Source organism: Gasterosteus aculeatus, chromosome 11 (genome assembly GCF_964276395.1).
Source record: "Gasterosteus aculeatus chromosome 11, fGasAcu3.hap1.1, whole genome shotgun sequence".
Classification (NCBI taxonomy): Eukaryota; Metazoa; Chordata; class Actinopteri; order Perciformes; family Gasterosteidae; genus Gasterosteus; species Gasterosteus aculeatus.
The window spans coordinates 5,298,198-5,315,482 of record NC_135699.1 but is presented as its reverse complement, the minus strand read 5'-3'; the positions used below and the strand labels follow the sequence as shown (position 1 = coordinate 5,315,482).

General features: G+C 44.0%; 1 protein-coding gene across 1 annotated transcript in view; it reads right to left on the bottom strand.

Annotated features, from left to right (window-relative positions):
* Positions 1–17,285, bottom strand: part of ntn1b (netrin 1b) — a 37,453-nt gene that overhangs the window by 11,538 nt on the left and 8,630 nt on the right. Inside the window, exon 3 of the mRNA XM_040190841.2 lies at positions 4,847–5,035. Within this exon, the coding sequence (XP_040046775.1) occupies positions 4,847–5,035 (189 nt within the window). The remainder of the gene's footprint in view (positions 1–4,846; positions 5,036–17,285) is intronic.

The window sequence follows — 17,285 nt, the reverse complement described above, 5'->3', positions numbered from 1 at the left end:
GCTTCATGAACATAACGAGACACTTATTAATTTTTTTTCCGTAAGCTCTAACATCTTGATTTGTATTGTGAAAGCGTCTTCCAAGTGTATTTCTTGAATTAGGATAAAATAGGGATTTATTGTCTTCTTTTCTTTCCAGGGATCCAGTTCATTTCCTGAGAATTCAACATGAGCATGTTTCTTAAATAAAATGAGGGAGGGCTGTTAAATGGAAAGTATAAACGCAGTGAAATAGCCACCAGCTAACAATAAACTAATGAACAGTTACATCATAGCGAGTAGATTTCAGTCTGTCCAATGGTCTCTACCAACAAAGTTCACTTTTGGCTGCTACTTTACATCCTCATCTACCAAAAGATCTGTGAAAACAAAATCAGAAAAATAAACGCACACATTTGTACATTTTCAGCTTTTGCGAATAACATATCAGGTTGGGCAGCAAACAATTTACTCCTTGCAGTCTGTGCCAACTTATGAAAGCATATTTTGATAAACAACACTCATTCAATATTTCAGCGAGAGTTAGAGGAGACGGTTCTGTTAGTGGACTGTTGAGTTCTGCGTTTAACACTGTAGACCATAACGTCTTGATTAGGAGGCTACAGGATTGGGCTCGTACCTTGCTGACAGAAACTTTAATGTCTCTGAGAGTGAGTTTGTATCTGATACGTCTCCATTGTTTTCTGGTGTACCACAGGGCTCGGTCCTTGGGCCTTTGCTATTTTCTCTTTATTTGTTACCATTAGGACTGATAATAAAAAATCATGATGTCGCCTATAATTTTTATGCAGATGATATACAACTCCGTCGTCCATTTAAACCCAGTGAGGCTTACACAGTAAGTAGTAAGTAAACTCAGATACTTTTTTCATCACTTGCAGCCCGTTTACTCACCAGTACAAATCGACGGTCTCACATTTTTTGGGGCGTTTTTGTGAAATCCATGTCACATTCCTGCTTTTAAACCTTGTTTTACATTGTGTTTTCTATCATGTGTCTGTTATTTATTGGCCACACTCTGTTTTTCTCTTTATCTTGAATTCTTAGATTGTAAAGGACTTTTTGATCCTGGTCTGTGACAACTTATTTTTCATACATTTTTGATCAAATATTTATTTTACTTTTTTCCATTACATTTTTTAACTAAATGTATTTACACACCACAGATTAAAGATGATCAATGCCAATTTGCTGTTTTTACTTTTGTTTAAAAAGACATTTTTCGACCTAATATACTGTATACTTTTTTCCAGTGACATTTTTGGACACATTTAGACTTCTTTTTCAAAACATTTTTCAAACTTTTTTTCCATTACTTTTTTCGATATTTGATAGTTTGACTGTGAAATCTTTTTTGACCCACGTCGTTCTCCAAGAGCCAAGTTTACACTGCGCTTGATGAGGGGTGAAGTTGTTAATCTGGGAAATAAAGCATGTGGCATTCCACGCTGCCACTGGAGACGAAGGTGCAGAGACATTTTTTTCCCTTTGCTAAACCTCCCATATATTAAACAAATTGTTGAAGAGGAACAGGGAATGAGCGCAGGCCTCCTCCTGGCTGCGCTGGCCCAGCGCTGTATTTCCTGTCCAACAACAGCAGAGTGGGATCGTTGGCTGATTTAAACAATAAATATAAGGGTTTGTAACTGATGTCACATCGCCCTTTTTTTGTCACCTGGGGAGAAGCTCGGTAATCAGGCTGTTCAGGATTTGATCCCAGAGCGCCAGGCTGTGCGCGTGAAGGGGTGTGGCGAGGGGGCTTGAACACTCACTTTGGTTACAGATCCAGCTGTTTGGAAAGACTTTGCAGAGATTGATCGATGTTGCTACATCATTAGGCCAAGGGAGAACCTCTGTTACTCTAACCTGCTCCCAGCCCCGTCCCACCGTATCCAACTACACTCCAAATATAAAAATGTGAAAATATATGGCTGGGAAAAGAATGAAGCAAAGTCTTTTTGTGTGTGCATACGATCTATGAAGTTTGTGCTCGCCACTAAAGTATCACATGCAGCAAATTGATCTCAGTGACCCCTTGATACAAAATACCAATATCTAAAAAAAATGTTTAAGCCTTTTCTTTCATGCCAGGTGGAGTGAATCATGAGGGCAGTACGGTTGTGGCATGCAGTTGGAATTATCATGTTGCTGCTCCGGTGTTTCAAATAGCCAGCAGGGCAACGAGGATGGGGGCGCAGAAGGCAACGCATCCCAAGACCTTTCCACCAGCCCACCCCAGCTCAGCCGTGGATGTTGCTCAATACCGCAACACAGTATTAGTGTCCTCCCAAAGTAACTCCTTTCTCATCAGGAAGTGGTAAAGGATTCTTATGTAAATGTCCAATGACATGCGGATAACATGTATAGCATTTTAAAATGTCCCCTTCATATGAACAGACGTTCCCCCCAAAACAGCCTTTCAAATGGATACCAATGGTTCCCATTGTCACCTGCTCAGACACAGACGTAGATATGTGCAAATATTTTGTGCATCTAGGGAATATTTTTCCAGTGAGCGTACAGCCAGAGTGGCTGAGTGACAGCTCAGGTTGTTTGCTCAGCGGATCCTGTCTGAGGTGCTGCGAGACAGAAGGAGCCCCAGCTTTTGTCTTCCCACACATTAATCCTTGGAAGCTTTGGTCTTGAATCTGACGTATGCGCACACCTGTGTGTGTGCGTGTGTGTGTGTATGTGTGTGTTGTTTTTTGGTCCCTATGTCTATAAGTATGAATAGGGGAGAGGGGTGATTAGCCAGTTGTTTCCACCGGTCTGTTCAGTGGATCAGCTCACACCTCTTGTTTTGTTTGTTATATTTGTCTTGTCAGGGATCCACAGAGGACCCCAAATAGCTCGGGGGGCTCCGCGGGTCAGTTCACCAACAGCAAGACAGGGGGGCTCTTTTTTTAAAGGAATTCCTTTAATACCTGAAGTGTGAAACAGACGGTGGTGGAGGAAGTACACGGATCCTTTACCTAAATCTCTACTAGGATGAGAAAATACTGAAAAGTAAACGTCCTGCATTCAAAATGCTACTTTGGGAAACTTTTAATTGCTCATGAAACGGCCTCAAAGTAATAACAAAGACTCAATGTCACACACATGAGTAAATAAAACCATGAGTGAAAGATTGGCTGTTCTTAGTGGTTGAAATGAGGTCCGGGGGCCCGAGCTGCATCGCTGGGGCGACTGGAGGGAAAAGAGTCACAGGAGAACCAGAGCAGGACTGCTCACGGCAGACTGTCAGAACCTGGGAATGTGGTGAAACACAGGGGCCACATCCAAAATCTAACAAATTGACATAGTAGCTAGGACTCAATTTATCAAAAGTAAAGTTTAGCTGATTGAGGTGGATCTATTCTGAAATACTTTTTTGAAAAAGTTTTGTAGTTTAGTTCAGTGGTTTGAATCTAGAGGGCTGGTCCCTATAAAAGGTCCCAATGCAAATCTTGAAGATCTTTAGAGGAAAGAAGAAAATTCTGCTACGCAAATATATATTTATATGCTGCAATTCTTCTCTGATCTTTGTTTTTTTATTTTTTGGGAGGAGCTGCTAACAATTCATCCAGTAGGTATGTCTATGGCTAATTTGTAGGGCTTAAAACCCTAAAAACATATTAAATGCAGATAGAGAAGTTTCTTAGTTATTTCATTCAATGTTGATGTTTCATCCGCTCATTTAAATTAAATCGTTTAAGCCCTGAACTTTTAGTTAAAAGTAATATTGCAATCTTAAGGCAGAGGAAATCCATCAATGCAGTCAATAAAAACAAAAGCAGAAAAGACATTTATTAACTTGTATGCAGATTTTTTTTCCTTGCAAAGGTCACGAGCTGCAACCTTAACATATTACAGAATGTGTCCAAGCTGCAGCAGCTGAATGTCACCACACACATCATTCTCTTCAGCTTGATGCTGCTTCCTCCTGCTCACTAAGACAAAACAAAATGTTTTAGTTAGTTTAGAATTTATAATCACAACACAAAATGAAATGTGTAGTTAGTTTATAATCACAACTACAAAAAAGGAGCAAATCAACCAAGTTCAGATTCGTTTGTATTCATTCTCAACATCTGTAATGTTACTAGACTTAAAAAGTGATATTTCATAACTTTTCTTCTTGAGATCAAGTTGATCCATTTCTGTTCATAAAATTCACTATAAACTTTCTATAAAACCGTCACATTCCCAGTAAGATAATAGTCAGCCTCTGAAATGAAAGTTAAGGCATTAAGTGACTTTTCACTGAGAACTGTGGGCGGATGCAGGCAGACGAGCTGCACAATTACCAACATCATGTAACTTGTGTGTTTTTATAAACCAAGATGTGATGTTATATGTATATTATAATAGATATTTAAGTGAATTATATTACTTACATTTAAAATGGATAGATCAGATGTGTCCTCCAAATTGGCGTCTGGAGGGTTGCGTCCCTCGACCTTTTCGGGGGAGCCGACGGAACGGGACAGCCGAGTCGCAGCCGGCTCGACGTATGCGGTCGACGAGTGCGTCCTTATGAGGATGCAGCCGACGGATTGAGCCACACCCAGTATGTTTGTATGCACTCAGGTTAGTCAGAGAAACTGGGGTCATCTTGGTAACTTACACCTGGGAGTTGACTAAGCAGCTCCAAACTAGACACCATTTTCTTGTAAAGTATTGAATGGCAAAACGTTTTTTACGATGCACTTATTTAAACAAGTGAAGTTAGTGGAAGTATAAATTAGCATAAATGGAGATAGATTGTGTACCATACAATCGTAAGTGTAACAGAAAGTGTAGCTGTTACACTGCGGGAACACTGGTGAAGACAATGTTGTAACCTTTGACATGTCCTGTCTCCTACCTTTGCAAGCCCTCCGGTGAGCGATGGACTTGGTCATGTCCCTGTAGTAACCCTCCTTGCAGTAATGGCAGTGGCGTCCGGCCGTGTTGTGGCGGCAGTTGAGACAGACGCCGCCACTTCTCCGGCCTGACAGCTTGTACAGCTCCATGTTGAAACGACAGCGGCGTGCATGCAGGTTGCAGTGACAGGCTGAGGACGGACAGAGAGAGAGTAAGACGTCGAGAAATTCTGCCCTGTCGTTTTGCAGATCAGATTAGATTAGATTCAACTTTATTGTCATTGCACAGGGCACAAGTACTGAGGCAACGAAATGCAGTTTAACATCCAACCAGAAGTGCAAAATAGCAAAAAGTGCAGAGTATGTGCATATGTAAATGTGCATATGTAAAGTGTAATAAGTGAATAAATAGATATGTACAGTGTTCAGTGAGCCGTGATGCCTTTTAAGTGAAATAATATTCTCCGTACTCTAATTGAAATGATTCCACGGGGCGACATTTTTGTTCATTCCGGTGGCATGGTTTCATAGACCCCAGTCAGCTGAGAAACTCCAAACTCCTAACCCGAGGCCGTGTCATTGAACCTCAAAACGCTGCTGTTTTTCTTAGCTACTGAAAGGCTGACGTGTTGGAAATATGAGCTTGTTATCTGACAGCATTGAACTTGACACGGAATTTTTATAATCCTTCCAATTTGCAATTGTGGTACAGAGCCAAGCACAATCCGTTGAGATCCTGAGAAAATATATTTACTTTACACCACAGTCGCAATCGTTCTGGTTTTAGTCATTCAGGTTCCTGAAGAAGACGGCGTGGTTTGGCCTGCTTTGGCCTGCTTTGGTCTGCCGTGAGAATAATGGAGCCTTTAAAACAAACACCCTGGTTCGGGCTCTCTTCGCCTGGCCACCTGCATGTGGATCTAACCTCTGAACCCTGGTTATGTCAGGCAGGAAAAACTTCCTTCCGCTCTCCCACACAAGACTGTTGATTTATTGTCATTGCTATTTTCACTCGTTAATGTTGACCCCAAAGTTCATATTTCTCACGCACTGATGCACTGATGCATTCAAGGCATCTCTGAAGGAAACCCTGTGGACAATATTAAATGAATTAATTCAAGACTAATTAAAGAAAATATTTTTAAAAATACTTTACTACAATATGTCAATTCAACATAGGTATTTAAGTTCCTTTTTATTTAATTCTAGTACCCATTTCCATTTATAGTTCATGATTTCAGTGGTTGTTGTCACAACTCCTCTCACCTTTCAGCCCTCTTTTTAGCTGGCGAGCTCAACGCATTTCACCAAATGTATTTCCCGTTGCCTCCTGTTACCTGGAGCAACGCCACCGTGCAGGTATTTATGAACAAGTACACAGAAGCTCCCTGCATTTAGCTTACCTGCTTAGCCGGCTAACTCGGCCGGGTTGTGGGATAAATATTCAGCTTCAGAGTGAAGAGACAGTGTTAGTTAGTTACTAAACACACCAAAGAAGGGATTGTTACTCCAGACCTTCACGTTGTGCGTCTCTCGCGGAGGAACGCATTTTTAAACAGTGAATTAAGCGGCTAACGTTAGCTGTAGCTCTTGTCATGTCTCTTCACTTGAGTGCAGCTTTCTTAAGCTAAATAAACGTATTCATATTTGAAGCTAAATAGTTGATTCAGAGTTACTGCTAAGTTGTTGTGGCAGTGGTAACAGGGGAAGCTACATGAATAAAAACAGATGTTTGTGTTTATTTACAGCAGCAAAGTGTAGTTGTGTAATTCACAATGACTTGCTGACAGGAGCAGCTAACTGTAAATCTAAAAGCAGTGGTTGAGTTTACTGTTCTGTTTACTCGAGTTTACTGTAGATGAGGCAGTGGAAACTTCTTAAAACTTCTCAATTCGTGTTGTTGCTGGTTTTCTACCCTCTTGATTTAATGCATCATTGTAAGTCGCTTTGGATAAAAGCGTCAGGTAAATGAAAAAAAAAAAAAAAAAAGTGACAACAGCTGAAACGTGACACACTTAAAAGATCGTCCCTTGTCTGGTGTTTTCAAAAAGGCCTTTGTGATAAAATATCTATACCTAATTAAATAAAAGGGAACCAATAAAATAATTATTAGTGATTTGTTGATTTCCAATATTGAACACTTGGTCTTGGTGTCCTCCACCGTTATCCTTAAACTAAATTGTACTTTTTTAGGTCACTTCCCCCCGTTCCCTTTATGAGGCTGTCAGGCCATTACCATCCATATGTGCTCCCCTGACTGTCCCTCAAATTCTACTAATCTCTTCATCAATGTGCCCGACTTAAAGTTATTACAGGAAGATGCCGGCGATAAGATTGTCACATATGCTCCGTGTTCATCAGTGGTCTGAATCACGTACAAACCAACTCACACCTGCCATAAGGGAGCAGAGCTGGCAGGTGGTTGGGATTCAGAAACAATCCTCCTGAATGGGGGGCCCACACACACACACACACACACACACACACACACACACACACACACACACAGAGGTGTTTGGCAGCTGTCACAGGCTTATCTACCACTCTACCCTCCCCAGGGCTGATCCAACACACACTACACCAAGCTTTGAAGAGCTCACCCACACACACACACACACACACGCACACACGCACACGCACACGCACACACACACACACACACACACACACACACGCACACACACTCCCTCCTGCCTTTCCTTCTGACTCTTTACTGCTTTCTTATCCCAGATGTTATCTCCACTTAAGGGAAGTGTGATGAAAAATGCGCCGGTGCTTTTTTTTTTTTTTTTCATGAATAGGAAATGGAATGCTCTTAGTTTTTGGTGCTGAAGAAAGCCGATGCTGGTGCCGTGCTTTCATCTTCCAAAATGAACTAAATGTTCAGACACAGATGTGTTTATTGGAACACGGCGGCGGTGACTTCAAAGAACACAATTACTTACTTAAGAACCAGCTCGATGAAAAGATGAAAAACATAAAATAAAATAAATTACTTTTTTGTGTTAAGTCCAGCAAGGGCATATCAATTCTTACACTTTCAACGGTAAAACCAAACGTACTTTCTTACACACGTGTATGTGTGTGTGATAGAGAGCGTCATCAGATCAATAAGCGATATATCCGCAGCTGTCCACAGACCCTTGTAATGAGCGCTGTGCCACCTCATCCACACATCCGCACTCTCCCCACAAGGCCGCTGCACTTGTCGTCGGGCAGAGGCAACAGCTCGAGCGCTGATAAGCCGTGTTAAGATTGACACATTTGGGCTACGTGTGGAGAAACTGCTCAGAGTGTTAAGATATGTACACAAGAGCTTTCTTTCCCCCGGACAGACCCACAGGGGTGCTGTCAAATTAACAGCCATCATGTGACGCACACTGGTCCAAAGACACACAATGAACATCACGGGCGGCCTTATGCGCCCAGCAGGCAATTCCAACAGGGACGAACGGGACGCCATCTTTAATTTGCGGAATCCAGATCTCCTTTACGCATCCATGGTTTCAACCACTCGGCTTTGTATGCACCTTTTTGTGTGCAAATCCTAGGATGCTATTAATTAAGCAGAGCATGTAACTTGTGTCATTGTCATATAAACATATGCGCTATTTGTTTCTCTGTAATGTAACAAGCCAGCTGGTTAAAGTGTCTGTTTGCCGCGTGCATTTCCTAAATACTAGAAAAACAGCATTATCTGCTTGACACAAACTTAATTATAACACATATATTGTCACCAGAACATATTTAAATTATGAGTGAAAATGTAGTTCATAAAGGCATTGTGATTGTAAATCTTCAGTTTACAGTGTTTCGCAGTGGACTTCCCAAGTAACAAGGTGTCTTTTCTGGGTCTGCGTTCCTTTCGTTTCAAGGGCCTGCTCAGCTCTACGCTATTCCCATCTATTTGTGGTCAAGTGCCATCTATCCGCTTGAGGGAAGGCAGCGCTGGTGGTGGGATTGCATATTAGATGGAAATTACGCATCCCGCTGCTCGGCGGCGGCGTTTTTGGTTGTTTTTTTCCCCCCCGCTCCGTCTACAGAGGAAAGTACACTTCAGAAACAATCAATCGTCTGTGTACACGATGAAAAAAATGATGTCATGTAACGTGGCCAGTAGACACAGATATTTAGCAGCCCTGTCAGCGGGTGTCACATGTTTAACCATACAGTCTGAAGAATGCACCGCCTCTTCTGACACGGGGAGAGATGGAATTCCAGAGCAATTCTTGTTGACTCAGGACCATTTCCTCTCTAACTGCGCATAATCCCGTTCGGTCGCTCATACGACGAGCTGACAAGTGCGCCAGATCAAACATAGCCGGCTGTGATCGCAGGAAAAGACAACACTCGGGCCTTAACAGATCACGGAGACATACTTTTTTGACAACAGTTGGTTTAGTGGTTGGATACTTTACACACAAACAGTGTGAGTGTCTCTATGACAGTTTCACATTTCTTCTTGCATGTGTATTTTTTTTTTGGTCTGTGCTTCTACACGTCCTTGCCTCACTGAGCGTCCTCTTTGTGCTGTTGAAGATGCATGAAACATCCCTGCAAAGCATATGGAGATTACACAGTGCTTGCGTAACGCCTCTGCCGTCCATGTGGGTGATGCTGCAGTGGTGTCAAAAGGGTGGGTTAATATCCATGAAGTGGGTACGCACTTTTTATTTTGCAGTCTGAAACAACAGCTTGGCATGATTGTTTAAATATTTTTTACAACACAAACAGAATACTAACGTGAAACTACACTGTTGTGACATTTTAGAAAGGATAATTCTTTATTTACGTTCCACATTCCTGGACTTGCGCTACAATAAAGGAGCTTCGTTGTATATTTGAAATGCTTTCTAGCATGAAGAGTAAGCTGAGCTGTTAATACACGACAAGACATCATTGCTGCAGGTATACAGTGTTCTCCAGCATATCATTATACAAAAACATTTTTGTCCCCAAAAATGATGCAAACATAATTAAAGATAAACATTGCTGTACATTAAAAACTTTTTTATTTATCCATTTTATTTCTTTCAAGGATATTTCTGTTTATGCTAACATTACAAACACATCTGTTTGACCAAAACTGTATGCGGATTTTCGGATTTGTTCTGTTTTGTTGTTTAAAAATGTTAAATAATGTAAGAAAAAAAAGTCCCCCCTCGGGTTCATACCGATGGTTTGTTAGTTATGTATATGGGCATCTATTTAACGTTTTCAAGGCTTTTTTTAATGAGCTCAACTTTTTTTTAACAGTGTAGCTATATAGTATAGTGTTCGCATAAAATGTTTTATTTTTTAGTGTTACCAGAATAAGAGAATTAATGGAAGGTTGATGGATGAAGTCATGGCTAAATCGTTTGCTTAAATCTAGGATGCTGTATGCTTTGTTGATCAGGCAATGATGACGTCACTTTCTATGTGTCAATCTCTGGAAGTAGTTCCTCACAGGATTATAAAGACGTCACTGATCACATCATAATCCATAAAAAAAGATGGCACCAATATGTCATTAAAACCATGGTAGCCTTCAAGTAATTCAATAAAAGATCTCTGCAGCAAAAGTTCAATAAATCAGTCAGTTTTATGGAACATGGCATCAGCTGCAACAGCTATAAACAGGCCGCGACTCGACCAAACGCGCGTTTCTGCCACGCTTTCTCTGACGAAGCACGTTTGACTCGTTAATAGACGAAGACAAAAATACAATTCGTCACGTCTGACTTCCCCACAGCGATTATTACGATCGCACATCACTTCAACGGCGGTGATATTTGGTGAGTGCCAAGACCACAACAATAAAGGACTTCTACAAAAAGCTCTCCAGTGGATGAACCCTTCTACAAGTTTACCGACCGCTCTTGAGGATTTCACTCGAGGCAAAACATGGTCAACAACCAAAGACAAACATTTGGAGCCGTTAGAGGGAGATCTCTATCTCGCAACGGCCTTCTGAGGGCCGCCTCATCAAGAGCAACTACATCGCCACGGTGACGCACAAACAAATAAAGCATCAGGACGACGTGTGAGCCCGTATCTGAATGATCTAAAGACCCTCGTCTTTGATCAGGTCTAAAAAGACACGGCGGTTGGCAGCAACGGCGCTTATTTCACTTCATTCCGTCATTGTTTTTCAGGTTTCTTGTGTTGTGCCTTGAGGATATCAAATAATGGCTCCTTATTACAACCTGAGGGCAATAATGGAAAATCAGTTGCTGCTTTCTGGCCAATAGTGCGCAGCTTGACTTCATAGATTACTGGGGACAAGAACAGATCCAAGGTTAAGGAAAGTCCAGTGCTCTTTTCTATCGTTTGGATTGTGGGGAAAACGAAGCTAACGCAATCAACAAACAACGCGTGGCCCGACTTTATAATAGTCACGTATTTCAGAAGCCTTTGGGTAACATGACATTGATTCATGTTATTTTTATTGTAACAAGAATCACGACAGCTGTCCACTTCAGAATTCCGACGAAGGTCAAAGGCTAACAGTTTAGGTGCATCCGTTAAGTTGTATGAGGACAGATGTTATCAATCTAATGATGTCATCATGGCCAATTTGGCAGCAACACCTCTGTTCCCTGCGGGGAAGGTGTGTCCGCCCTGCTACCATAAGAGCACACGGACAGACATAATGACCCATCACTCAGCTCACCTTTCACCTCCGAGGAGCTGCCAAATCTCACAAGAGTGCACTTTGTGCCCCGAGACCAGATAAGAGATGAAAAAGGTAAAAGCTGAGCTAATGAATGAAAGCTCCGGATGAAAGGCTATCTGAAGCCATCTCGCCGTTCTGCTTCTCTCGGGTCCGAGCACGTTCCCGCGTCTGAGACAAAAAGAAACCTGCTGGTCACCGCGTTTGTCCGGTTTTAGCTACAGTTCAGGGATGAGATCATTTCATTGGGGTTTTAACCAAAAATGTCTTTTCCTGATCTTAACCAAAGTCATTTATCATGGATAATAGTGTGGATGTGAACTGTTCCTTCCCTCTGAACATAATCCAGGTGGTAATTACATTTGTCACGTAATTGGAGGAAAAGAAAAGTGCTACCCAACGTATGACTTAGTGTGGCGTACTCAGGGTGCCCTAGTGAGACCCTCAAAGAGTCCATCTTGAGTTCAAGCTCTTCTATTGGGTCCTTAAAAAACACACAATATACCTGTGGACAGGCTTGACCTCTGACCTCCCGGGAATTTCCCTGAGCATTGAAGAAGAATACTATACATTTTGGTCAAAAAAGGTCCCTTTAGGTGGTGCTGTACTAAAGGTTTGCATGTGCGTGTGTTTTTTTTGATGTTTCCATTCTCGCTGCAGACCTCCGCGTGGGAATAAGTCTCCCCCGCTGACATGCCGTGCAGCGCGCGGTGATGTCATGGGAGGCGTTCCCCTTTCCCTTCTTTACAAGCGCAGCCCCTGTGATCTCTGGCGGGGATCAATTAGCCGAGCAATCAGCGCCGCCCCCTGCGCTTTTGTGCGCAAAACAACTTGCTCGTAAACCGCCGGGTTGCCGGGCAAACGGGGGGGGGGGGGGGGGGGTGGAGGTGGGGAGGGAAATGCCACTGCCTCCGACATAAACAGCCACCCCAAGTGTCTCTAGCTGGCCTCGAGCGGCGCTGCACGGCTGCCATGTGACATCGGCTCACGCCACGCACCATTAGCGCCGTAATTTAACCTATTCCAACAGTAGTTCTCTCTGACCGCCTTTAATGATCTGCATGCCGACCGCACAGGCTCAACATATGGTTGTTTTTTTAGTGCATTTGATGCCCTCGCAGGCATTGTGAAGCCATGTCACACCCACTGTGCAGTGAGTGAGGCCGCGCTCATCCGCACCGGACGCTGGTTTGCACACATGAAAAGGGGAGCCGGCATTCTCCAGCAACATGTTGTAATTGCGCAATCAGCGATGACCACAGTTCTTCACTCCGCTTTCTAAACAGCCGGCGCTACGCGGTGCCAACGATAACACACCCTCTCTTATGAATAATAATGCGTAATGGCCCGGGCCCATTTGTCCTCTCGCTGCAGGGCTTGGGAGCGGTCCAGGGGGGAGGCGGGAGTGGGCGTAGCGCCGGTTCACTTTGCTGGAACGTAACGCCGTGTAATTGCAACAATCTCGCCTGGGATCTTTGTTGCGTGTCACCCGGTTTCCATCGGCCATTCGTCTTGTCTTTGTGCGCCCTGAACTTGCCAATTAAAGTAGTGGCGCCGTCAGAAAAGGGAAGGAATGGGACAAAGGGGAAACACAAAGAAGAGGGGGAAAAGCGAGGCAATGGATGTTAGTGTTGGCTTTTCTCTAAATTGAGCTTTGCCCTCAGATGCCTGTTCTCTCTCACACCTGATTCACCAGGCATCAGAGGTCACGTGTTAAGCCCAAATCAGGAAGTCAGTCATTTCATCAAATGTGAGGTTTGCTTCCCGAGCGACCCGCTGGAAGAAAACAAGACTGGACCTAAAGACGCCCAATTAACCTCCTCCTCCTTAACCTAGTGATGTGTACAAATACGTTAATATGTTACTGGTGAAATGCATATGGCACACCAAAAAAACTTTGGATTTGGAGAATTGCCTGAAATAAAATCACTAACAGGGTATCCAGCCCCATAAAACACTGCGGTAAAAACACGTGCATGATAGCCCAGAGTGGAAGGACACATGGAACGTTTTACGTTGATAGAGTGAGGATCACTACTCTAGAACAGGCTTTTGTGTCATGCAAAATGGTGTTCAAAGCAACGGCGGTAGGTTGCATTTATGATTTAAGTGGTATGTTTTTACTCCCAATTTGGCATACTCGGCTAGCGATCTCATTTTCCATGTTAGCTTTTAGCTTCACCGGATTGTTCCACAATTTTCCGGACTAATTTGCGTTGGACGGGCGGCGCGGTGGCGTGGTTGTCAGCACTGTTGCCTTGCAGCAAGGAGGTCCTGGGTTTGAATCCGCCCAGTGGCCTTTCTGTGTGCAGTCTGAATGGTCTGCGTGGGTTCTCTCCGGCTGCTCCGGCTTCCTCCCACAGTCCAGAGACATGCTCTGGGGATCAGGTTGATCGGGGACTCTGAATTGCCCGTAGGTGTGTGAATGCTAATGGTTGTGTGTCTCTGTGTAGCCCTGCGATTGGCTGGCGACCAGTCCAGGTTGTACCCCGTCTCTCGCCTGAAGTTGGCTGACAGCCCCCCGCGACCCTGTGTGCAGGATAAGCGGTGTGAAGATGGATGAATTTGCATTGGATATTTTGGAAGTCATGAAGCTCGATAAGCTTTTCCTTTGGGGAGGGAGGTTACTTGGGAAGTGCTCTGCATAGACACAAAGGGGTTTTGAAGCTTCAATCTGTCTTTTTCAGACCTACATGCAGACTCCTTCAACGACAATATAACTTCTACAACTGTGTAATCCTGTTATGTATTTCAACTTTTCCTTTCAACACTTTAGCTACTTCAATAATTAACTCGTTGCATTTACCTAATGACAGCACGGATTGGACTTCCTGCTTGTTTTTGCACATACTGTCTATTCAGGTTTGATACACTCCTCAATAAACAAAATCCAAAATGGCGTCTGTAACTGACAGGTTGTTTTTTGTAAACGCAGATCTTTTCCCTTTAAGTTTCACTTTAAGTGGGTCTGTTCCCAAAAGCAAACATCCTTAGAAGATGGAATATTGAAGCGCCTTCCCTAACGCATCCATAGCTGACACAGCGGGTTACCTAAAGCTTCATAGTTTGAACATTTACCAAGCCTCTATGAGAGAGGGAGAGCCGCGTTGCTGCAGAAGTTCCCACCGGTAAAAGTGGAGCTGGTTGTGAGTCCCTGTTTAAAGTGTCATATAAGTTCCCTCACAGGTTTAGTTGGTGGAGCAGATGTTATGATAGCATGAAATGTGTTTGCAGTGGCACCGGATTTTTCTGCATTTTACCTTTTGAACTCAGTTCTCCAAATGAGAGTTAATTCCTTGTGTCTTATGAGCAATTTGGATGATTGGGGATTTGGGATTTGAGTGTTGACACAACTCGGAAACATCTGAAATCCTCTCATTTATCTTAACCGAAATCGCCAGCTCCAGGCCGACCTGGGTTGTTTCCTCCAGTCGGTTGCTTGCATTCGCAGTGGACTCGAAGGCAATTATTGAGCTTGAGGTTAGAGGGGACGTTCTCCAGACTAAACCTGTATGAAACACCTAAACAGCGCCAGGCTGCTGTGGGACCGCGCTGGCCGCCGTTCGGCCGCGGTCCAAGTCTTCCCCGCAGAGCGGGGAGGTTATTTTAACACATTTCGGCACGTGTGCTCCTCCGCCGGGGATAAGGGAGACGGAGGCAGGAAGCCACTCGGTTGTAAATCACGACGCCGAGATGACAGTCCATCGTTCTTGTGGCGTGTTTATTGTGCTTTTCTTCCCGTCTCTCCGAGGGCTTATTTATAACGAGCCACATCCCCGTGTGTCAATCTCTTCCGTGTGTTTTCAGAGTGCATCAAAACATTTAAGCTCATATCTCAGCGATCCCCGGTTCATTTCACATGCAGGTTTTTTTTCCGATTTGTTCTTATTTGTCGGAGACGTCGGCTGAGTTCTAACACTAATATGTTCTTTGCACGAGTAATGGGATGCTATGTGGGGGAGGGGGGGGGGGGGGGGAGTGCACAGCCTCAACTTTGCTGTCATATTTTCTCTTTCTCTGGAGGAAAATGTTTTGAAATTAAACCGTAATGATTGTTTTCATGGAAACATTGAGCGGTCATTGTGAAAGTTTTCTTCCTACTGTGTTCCAAAGCCGTCCCAAAGTTTGTCCCGGTTGCTAGGTGGCTACGGGGACTGGTGCTGAGCTGAGGAGGAAAAGGGTTGGTTCTTCCTGCGACATGCCAACTGCTGGCAGCAGAAACCCAGTGAACCTCAAACTACGGTAGTAATGAGAAAAACAAATGTACAGTGTGAGGGGCGTCTGCTGTCAATCACACCCATGTCACTCTGCTGTTCATTTCACGTTGATTTAAAATATAAATGTATCAACTTTTCCTGATTAAAGGGGAATTCCACAAATTTTACACACAAAGGTCAAGGCAGCTTTGGAAAGTAACCCTGATGATGTAATCGGAGTTATGGGAGGTGTTGGAACCACCATTTAGGGAAAGAGGCATTTATTTATCACCCCCAAATGCCCGATTAATGGAAGCACAATAATTAATTGCAGCAAACCCCTTTAATGTTCTTTCTTTTCATTGAAACATGAAATCCCCAAAACATGTTGATACCATTCATAGTTAGCTTTTTCCGAGGCTATAACTCAATGCCTGTAGTCGTTTTCATAGTCTGCTCAATTCAAATTGCAGAACCGTGTTAGCGCTCGTAAATACTCGTCGACAACCATCCTCGATATCGGCCTCATTGTTCATTGGAGCAACTCCCGAAGACCCAGGACGTCTTTTCCTGTGATAACATTGCAACACAACTCTTTAAATCTATTGGAATCTTAACCGCTCATTGCAACCTGTATATTTAATGTGATCTGGTTCCCTGTTTGGTTATCAAAAAGCAGAAGAACGCGCTGTAACAAAGCCCAGGTCCTCCCGAGATGTCTCTGAGGTCATTCTTTCCCCGGCCGCCCCCCCCAAATGGGAACCAGACACAGAGTGTTATCTCTGTGTCTGGTGTAAATAAACCACATGGCACACACACACACACACACACGCACACGCTCGTATGCATGCTGGGAGTTTACATCAAGCTCCCAGGTTCCTCCCGCCAGCAGAGGGGGGTTGCACCTCCGCCCACACTGCAGGAGCTGCAGAATCCTCCGCCTCAATCTCAGACGCGCAGAGGGAGGACGGCGGCCGTTGAATCCCCAGGTCTTCTCCTCCTGTCGAGCAGCCGGTGGACATTTATAGCCGCGCGGGGACCGATGTCTGCTAGACGCCGCGTTCTCCCCTCCGCCATCCATCCTGCTGGATATCCCCTCAAATCCAATAAGTGGTTCCTCATCCTCCCTTCCAAGAAGAATGTGTCGCAGGGGTGTGTGAGAGATGGAGGCCGAGCGCAGGAGGATGCGGACATCCATCATGGGACGATAGAGACTCCCGGACAGGCTCACGCAGGCATTATACGGGGGAAATAAATATGAAACGGGAAGCAGCGACTCCATTTCCTCTTTGGAGGCGGGCTTGTTTTGTCTGCGCCGTGTTTGTTTTAAAGATAAGCGTCTGCTAATGAAAAGAGGAGCGGGGGTAATTAGCAGCGGCGTTCCCGATGCTCGGAGGACTATTAAGCAAAGTAATCTTTTAATGTACACATTAGGCTCCAAACTGAGGACTTGCTGTAAGTGTGGTTGTGATCTAAAAGGATCAAGACTTAATTCAACTATAACCAATCCAGTTGTCAGTCGGCGCCTTTTGTCTTCCAGGGAAAAAAGGGCCCTGTGTCGGCGGCGCAGCGGGGAGGACGGTACCAGCC